Below are 7,388 nucleotides of genomic sequence, written 5' to 3'. Positions count from 1 at the left end.
TTTTAAATCCAAGTAGAAGATAGATTTAAATGCTTTAAAACACATAATTAACTTAATATTTTAACTCCAATATTTCACTTGAATTTTTGAATCATTCCATTTAGCTTTCAATTTTATGTTCAATATGACGTTTTGGAATCACTTGCTCTCATCACCTTTTTGTGGGATTGTTACTTACTTTCTCTATTTCTACCAAGCCCAGCACCCATCTTCCTATGCCTCTTTCTGTGCCTCCTCTTCCTCCGATGCTGTCTTTTCCTCTTTCCCCTCTTCTGCTTACTCATCTTCCTCTCCTTCCTCCTCTTCTTCTGTATCCTCTTCCCCTTCCTCCTCTTCTGTCTTCTATTAATCCTACTTTTCCTACACCCCTCCTCCTACTCTTCCTCTTTCTTCCCCTCCTTTTTCTCCACCTCCTCTTTCTCAGTCTTCTCCTCTTTCTCTGCTTCTTCTTCATTCTCCTAGTCCGCATTTTCCTCCGCTGCTGAATTCACCTCATCATCTTCCTCTTCCTCTGCCTCATCATCCTCCTCTTCCTCTGCCTCCTCCTCATCCTCCTCCCCCTCCCTATTTTCTCTTCCTCCTCTTATTCCTCTTTCTTATCTTCTTCCGTCTTCTCCTACTCTTCTTTCACATACTCTTCCTCTGCTTCCTCTCATAGCTCCTCCTCCTCCTCCCATTCCTCCACCTCTTCTTACCACCTCATCCTCTTCCAGATCCTCTTCTTCCATCTACTTCTCATCTCTCTTCTTAAGCTTACCTCCCTCCTCCACCTCCTCCTCCTCCTCCTCCTCCTCCTCCTCCTCCTCCTCCACTTTCCCCACCTCTCCTAGCCACCTCTTCTTCTGCCTCCTCTTCCTCCTCTCCTTCTGCCTCCTTTTCTTCTCCCTCTTCTCCTTCGACATCCTCATCCAGCTCCTTATCGTCCTATTCCTCCGCCTCCTTTTAAATGGCTGCCACTGCCTCCTCCAACTCCTGTTCCACCATCTCCTCATCTGCCTCTTCTTCTGCCTTCTCCTCCACTTCCTCTGCCCTCTCTTCCTTCTCCTCATCATCTTCCCCCCCTTGTCTTTTGCCTTCTCCACTTCCTCTGCCCCCTCTTCCTTCTTCTCATCATCTGCCTCCTTTTCCTCTGCCTTCTTCTCCACTTCCTATGGCCCCTCTTCCTTTTCCTCCTCATCTGCCTTCATTTCCTCTGCCATCTCCACTTCCTCTGCCCCCTCTTCCATCTCCATCCCATCTGACTCCTTTTCCTCTGCTTTCCTCTCCACTTCCTCTGGCCCCTCTTACTTCTCCTCCTCATCTGTATCCTCTCCACTGTCTCTGGCCCCTCTTACTTCTCCTCCTCATCTGTATCCTCTTCCTCTGCCTTCTCTTCCATTTCTTCAGGCCCCTCTTCTTTCTCCTCCTTATCTGCCTGCTCTTCCTCTACCTTTTGCTCTACCTCCTCTCCACCCTCTTCCTTCTCTTCCTCGTCTGCCTCCTCTTCCTCTGCCTTCTCCTCCACTTCCTCTGGCTCATCTTCCTTCTCCTCCTCATCTGCCTCCTTTTCCACTACCTTCTCCTTCCTTCTCTGCCCGCTCTCCCTTCTCCTTCTTATCTGCCTCCTTTTCCTCTGTATTCTCCTCCACTTCCTCTGCCCTCTCTTCTTTCTCCTTATCTGCCTCCTTTTCTCTCCCTTCTCCTCCACATCCTCTGCTCCCTCTTCCTTCACCTCCTCATCTGCCTTCTCTTCTTCCTCATGTTCTTCTCCATCCTCTTTTATTCTCCACCTCCTCCTATTGCTCTGCCATTTTCTTTTCCTCCATCTCTTTCCCCTCCTCTCCCTCTCCCTCGGCCATCTTCTTCTCTTCATCCACCCCCGCCTCTGCCATGTTCTTCTCTTTATTCACCTTTTCCTCCATCTCCTTCTCTTCCTCTACCACCTTCTTCTTTCCCTCCACATTTTCCTCTTCCTCCACCTTTTCCTCCACCTTTTCTCTTTCCTCCACATCTTCCTCCTCCTCCCCATCTTCCTCTGCAATTTTCTTCTCTTCTTCCACATTTTCCTCCTCCACCACCTCTTCCTCATCCTTCACATCCTCCGCTTCTTTCAGCACCTCTTCAGCCTCCACCTCTTCCTCTACCTCTTCTATCTCTTCTTTCTTTGATTCCCTCTCACCCTCATATGCCTCCTCTTCCTCTGCCTTCTCCTCCACTTCATCTGCCACCTAGTCCTTTTTCTCCTTATCTGCCTCCTTTTCCTCTGCCTTATCCTCCAATTCCTCTGCCCCCTCTTCCATCTCCTCCTCCTCTGCCTCCTTTTCCTCTACCTTCTCCTCCACTTCCACTGCCTCTCTTCCCTCTCCTCCTCATTTGCCTCCTTTTCCTATGCCTTCTCCCCCGCTTCCTTTGCCCCTCCCCCCCCCTTCCTCCTCCTCCTCATCTGCCTCTTATTCCTCTGCCTTCTCCTCCTCTTCCTCTACCCTTTCTTCCTTCTCCTCCCCATGTGCCTCCTATTCTTCTGCCTTCTCCTCCACTTCCTCTTCCCCCTCTTCCTTCTTCTCATCATCTGCCTCCTTTTCCTCTGCCTTCTTCTCCACTTCCTATGGCCCCTCTTCCTTTTCCTCCTCATCTGCCTTCATTTCCTCTGCCATCTCCACTTCCTCTGCCCCCTCTTCCATCTCCATCCCATCTGACTCCTTTTCCTCTGCTTTCCTCTCCACTTCCTCTGGCCCCTCTTACTTCTCCTCCTCATCTGTATCCTCTCCACTGTCTCTGGCCCCTCTTACTTCTCCTCCTCCTCTGTATCCTCTTCCTCTGCCTTCTCTTCCATTTCTTCAGGCCCCTCTTCTTTCTCCTCCTTATCTGCCTGCTCTTCCTCTACCTTCTGCTCTACCTCCTCTCCACCCTCTTCCTTCTCTTCCTCGTCTGCCTCCTCTTCCTCTGCCTTCTCCTCCACTTCCTCTGGCTCATCTTCCTTCTCCTCCTCATCTGCCTCCTTTTCCACTACCTTCTCCTTCCTTCTCTGCCCGCTCTCCCTTCTCCTTCTTATCTGCCTCCTTTTCCTCTGTATTCTCCTCCACTTCCTCTGCCCCCTCTTCTTTCTCCTTATCTGCCTCCTTTTCTCTCCCTTCTCCTCCACATCCTCTGCTCCCTCTTCCTTCACCTCCTCATCTGCCTTCTCTTCTTCCTCATGTTCTTCTCCATCCTCTTTTATTCTCCACCTCCTCCTATTGCTCAGCCATTTTCTTTTCCTCCATCTCTTTCCCCTCCTCTCCCTCTCCCTCGGCCATCTTCTTCTCTTCATCCACCCCCGCCTCTGCCATGTTCTTCTCTTTATTCACCTTTTCCTCCATCTCCTTCTCTTCCTCTACCACCTTCTTCTTTCCCTCCACATTTTCCTCTTCCTCCACCTTTTCCTCCACCTTTTCTCTTTCCTCCACATCTTCCTCCTCCTCCCCATCTTCCTCTGCAATTTTCTTCTCTTCTTCCACATTTTCCTCCTCCACCACCTCTTCCTCATCCTTCACATCCTCCGCTTCTTTCAGCACCTCTTCAGCCTCCACCTCTTCCTCTACCTCTTCTATCTCTTCTTTCTTTGATTCCCTCTCACTCTCATATGCCTCCTCTTCCTCTGCCTTCTCCTCCACTTCGTCTGCCACCTAGTCCTTTTTCTCCTTATCTGCCTCCTTTTCCTCTGCCTTATCCTCCAATTCCTCTGCCCCCTCTTCCATCTCCTCCTCCTCTGCCTCCCTTTCCTCTACCTTCTCCTCCACTTCCACTGCCTCTCTTCCCTCTCCTCCTCATTTGCCTCCTTTTCCTATGCCTTCTCCCCCGCTTCCTTTGCCCCTCCCCCCCTTCCTCCTCCTCCTCATCTGCCTCTTATTCCTCTGCCTTCTCCTCCTCTTCCTCTACCCTTTCTTCCTTCTCCTCCCCATGTGCCTCCTATTCTTCTGCCTTCTCCTCCACTTCCTCTTCCCCCTCTTCCTTCTCCTCCTCATTTGCCTCCTCTTCCTGTGCCTTATCCTCCACTTCCTCTAACCCCTCGTCCATCTCCTCCTCATCTGCCTCCTTTTCCTCTTCCTTCTCCTCCGCTTCCGCTGCCCCCTCTTCCATCTCCTCCTCATCTGCTTCCTCTTTCTCTGCCTTATCAACCCCTTCCTCTGCGCCCTCTTCCTTCTCCTCCTCATCTGCCTCCTTTCCTCTTCATTCTCCTCCACTTCATCTACCCCCTCTTCCTTCTCCTCTTCATATGACTCCTTTTCATCTGCCTTCTCCTCCACTTCCTCTGGCCCCTCTTATTTCTTCTCCTCATCTGCCTCCTTTTCTTCTGCCTTCTCCTCCACTTCCTTTGCACCCTCTTCCTTCTCCTCCACATCTGCCTCCTTTTCCTCTGCCTTCCCCTCCTCTTCTTTTTCCCCCTCTTCCTTCTCTTCCTCATCTGTCTCATTTTATTCTGCCTTCTCGTCAATTCTTCTGCCCGCTCTTCCTTCTCCTCCTTATCTGCCCCCTCGTCCGCTATCTTTTCCTCTTCCTTCTCCTCCTCACCTGCTTCCTCTTTCTCTGCCTTCCCCTCCACTTCCTTGGCCCCTTATTCCTTCTCTTCCTCATTTGCCTCCTTTTCCTCTGCATTCTCCTCCACTTCCTCTGCCCCCTCTTCCTTCTCCTCTTCATCTGCCTCTTTTTCCCCCTGCCGTCTCCTCCACTTCCTTTGCCTCTTCTTCCCTTTCCTGCCCCTTTCCCCCCTGCGTCCTCCCCCGCTTCCTCTTTCTCTGTATTTTTTTTCTCTTCCATCACCTATTTCTCTTCTTACTCCTCTTCCTCTGCCAACTTCTTCTCTTTCTTCACTTCTTTTTCTGCCATGTTCTTCTCTTACTCCACCTCCTCCTCCTACTCTTCCTCTGGCATCTTCTTCTCTCCACCCACATTTTTCTCCTCCTCCCCCTCTTCCTCCTCATTTTCCTCTTCCTCCACCTTTTCCTCCTCCTTCTGCTGATCTTTTTCTACCTTCTTCGCTTCCTCCAAATTTTATTCTTACTCCACATCTTCCTCCTCCTCATCCTCCGTATCCTCTTCTTTCTGCACCTCTTCAGCAGCACCTCTTCCACTCCCTCTTCTCTCTCCAGCTTCTCTTTCTTCTCTTTCTATTCCTCTTTTCCCACTTCCTCTTCCTTCTCTACCTTTTCTGCCTCGTCTTCCTCCTCTTCTTATCCCACCTCCTCTTCCTTCACCTCCTTTCAGCATCCTTTTTCTCCTCCTATTCTCCCACATCCTCTTCCTTCTCCTCCTTTTCTGCCCCCTCTTCCTTCTCCTCGTCTTCCTCTTCCTCTTCCTTCCCCTTTCTTTCTGCCTACTCTTCGATCATCTTCTTCTCCCACCTCCCCTTCCATCACCTCCTTTTCTGCCTCCTCTTCCTCCTCTTCTTTTCCCACCTCCTCTTCCCTCTCCTCTTCATCAGCCTCCTCTTCCTCTGCCTTCTCCTTCACTTCCTTTGCCCTCTCTTCCTTCTCCTCCTTGTCTGCGTCGTTTTCCTCGGCCTTCTCCTCCACTTACTCTGTTCCCTCTTCCTTCTGTTCATCTGCCCTCCTTTTTCTCTGCCTTCTCCTCCACTTCCTCTCTCCCCCTTCCTTGTCCTCCTCATCTGCCTCCTTTTCCTCTGCCTTTTACTCCACTTCCTCTGGCCCCCTCTTCCATCTCCTCCTCATCAGCCTCCTTTTTTTTTGGCCTTCTCCTCCACTTCCTCTGTTCCCTTTTCCTTCTCCTCGTCATCTGCCTCTTTTTCCTTGGCCTTCTCCTCCGCTCCCTCTGCCCCCTCCTCCTTCTCCTCCTCGTCTAAATACTTCTCCTCCCCATTCTCTGCCCCTTCTTCCTTCTCCTCCTCATATGCCTCCTTACCCTCTACCTTCTCCGCTTTTTCTGCCCGCACCCCCTTCCTTCTCCTCCTCATCTGCCTCCTTTTCCTCTGCCTTCTCTTCCACTTCCTCTGTCCCCTCTTCCATCTCCTCCCCATCTTCCTCCTTTTCCTCTGCCTTTTCCTTCACATTCTCTGCCCCCTCTTCCTTCTCCTCCTCATCTGCCTCCTCCTCTTCTATCTTTTCTTCTACTTCCTCTGGCCCCTATTCCTCCTTCACCTCATTTGCCTTCTTTTCCTCTGCCTTTTCTCCACTTCCTCTGCCCCCTCTTCCTTCTCCTCTTCATCTGGACCCTTTTCCTCTGCCTTCTCTCCACATTCTCTGCCCTTTCTTCCTTCTCCTCCTCATCTGCCTCCTTTTCCTTGGCCTTCTCCTCCACTTCCTCTGGCCCCTCATCTTTCTCCTCCTCATCTGCCTCCGTTTCCTCTGCCTTCTCCTCCACCTCTTCTTCCCTCTCTTTCTTTTCCTCCTCATCTGTCTCCTTCTGCCTTCTCCTCAATTCCTCGGCCCCCTTCCTTCTCCTCCTCATCTGCCTCCTCGTCCTTTATCTTTTCCTCCACTTCATCTGCCTTGCCTTCCATTCCTCTGCTTTCTCCTCCACTTCCTCTACTCCCTCTTCCTTATCCTCCTCATCTGCCTTCTCCTTCACTTCCTTTGCCCTTTCTTCCTTCTTTTCCTCTGTGTCTGCTCTTCCTCGGCCTTCTCCTCCACTTTCTCTGCCCGTTCTCCCTTCTCCTCTTCCTTTGCCTCCTCTTCCCCTGCGTCCTCTCCTTCCTCCTCTACCTCCCCCTCCTCCTCCTTTACTGCCATTTTCTTCTTCTTCTCCTCCTCCTCTGCCATCTTTTTCTCTTCCCTCACATCTTCTTCTGCCATGTTCTTCTCTTCCTCTAACTCCTTTTCCTCTTCCTCCTCTTCCTCGGCCCTCTTTTTCTCTCCTTCCACATTTTCCTCCTCTTCCACCGCCTCCCCAGCCTTCTCTTCTTATTCCACCTCTTCCTCCTCCTCCCCTTGTTCCTCTGCCATCTTCTTCTCTTCCTCCACATTTTCCTCTTCCTCTACATCTTCCTCTCCTCCTCCACATCTTTTTCTTCTCATCCTCATCCTTCGTATCCTCCTCTTCTTTCTGCACCTCTTTAACATCCACCTCTTCCTCTTCTTTCTCCACATTCTTTTTTTACTCTTCCTCTTCCTCTTTTCCCACTTCCTCTTCCTTCTCCACCTTTTCTGCCTCGTCTTCCGCCTCCTCTTCTCCCACCTCTTCTTCCTTCACCTCCTTTTTCTGCCTCCTCTTCCTCCACCTGTTCTCCCACCTCCTCATCCTTTTCCTCCTTTTCAGCCTCCTTTTCCTCCTCCTATTCTCCCACATCCTCTTCCTTCTCCTTCTTTTCTACCTCTTCTTCCTCCTCCTCTTCTTCCTCTTCCTCCTATTCCTCCACCTTTCCTCCTCCCACCCTGTGTTTCCTCCTCTACCTCCTCTCCATCCTTTTCCTCTACTGT

At 50.9% G+C, this 7,388-nt stretch overlaps 1 protein-coding gene and 1 pseudogene across 1 annotated transcript; both read right to left on the bottom strand.

The window, feature by feature from the left end:
• Positions 1-753: 753 nt before the first annotated feature.
• LOC137619861 (golgin subfamily A member 6-like protein 22) lies at positions 754-5,926 on the bottom strand (annotated as a pseudogene).
• Positions 5,927-6,435: 509 nt separating this feature from the next.
• LOC137619860 (ctenidin-3-like) lies at positions 6,436-6,972 on the bottom strand. The gene has a single exon (XM_068350150.1). It carries the CDS (start codon positions 6,970-6,972, stop codon positions 6,436-6,438), a length of 537 nt encoding a protein of 178 aa, XP_068206251.1.
• Positions 6,973-7,388: the final 416 nt, after the last annotated feature.

Source organism: Palaemon carinicauda, chromosome 26, assembly GCF_036898095.1.
Source record: "Palaemon carinicauda isolate YSFRI2023 chromosome 26, ASM3689809v2, whole genome shotgun sequence".
NCBI classification, from domain to species: domain Eukaryota; kingdom Metazoa; phylum Arthropoda; class Malacostraca; order Decapoda; family Palaemonidae; genus Palaemon; species Palaemon carinicauda.
This window is presented reverse-complemented; position numbering and strand designations above follow the sequence as displayed.

Bases quoted from the DNA above. Each gene is read 5' to 3' on its own strand.
- LOC137619860 (XM_068350150.1), bottom strand. From the start codon at position 6,972: ATGTGGAGGAGGAGAGGAAGATGTAGAGGAAGAGGAAAATGTGGAGGA.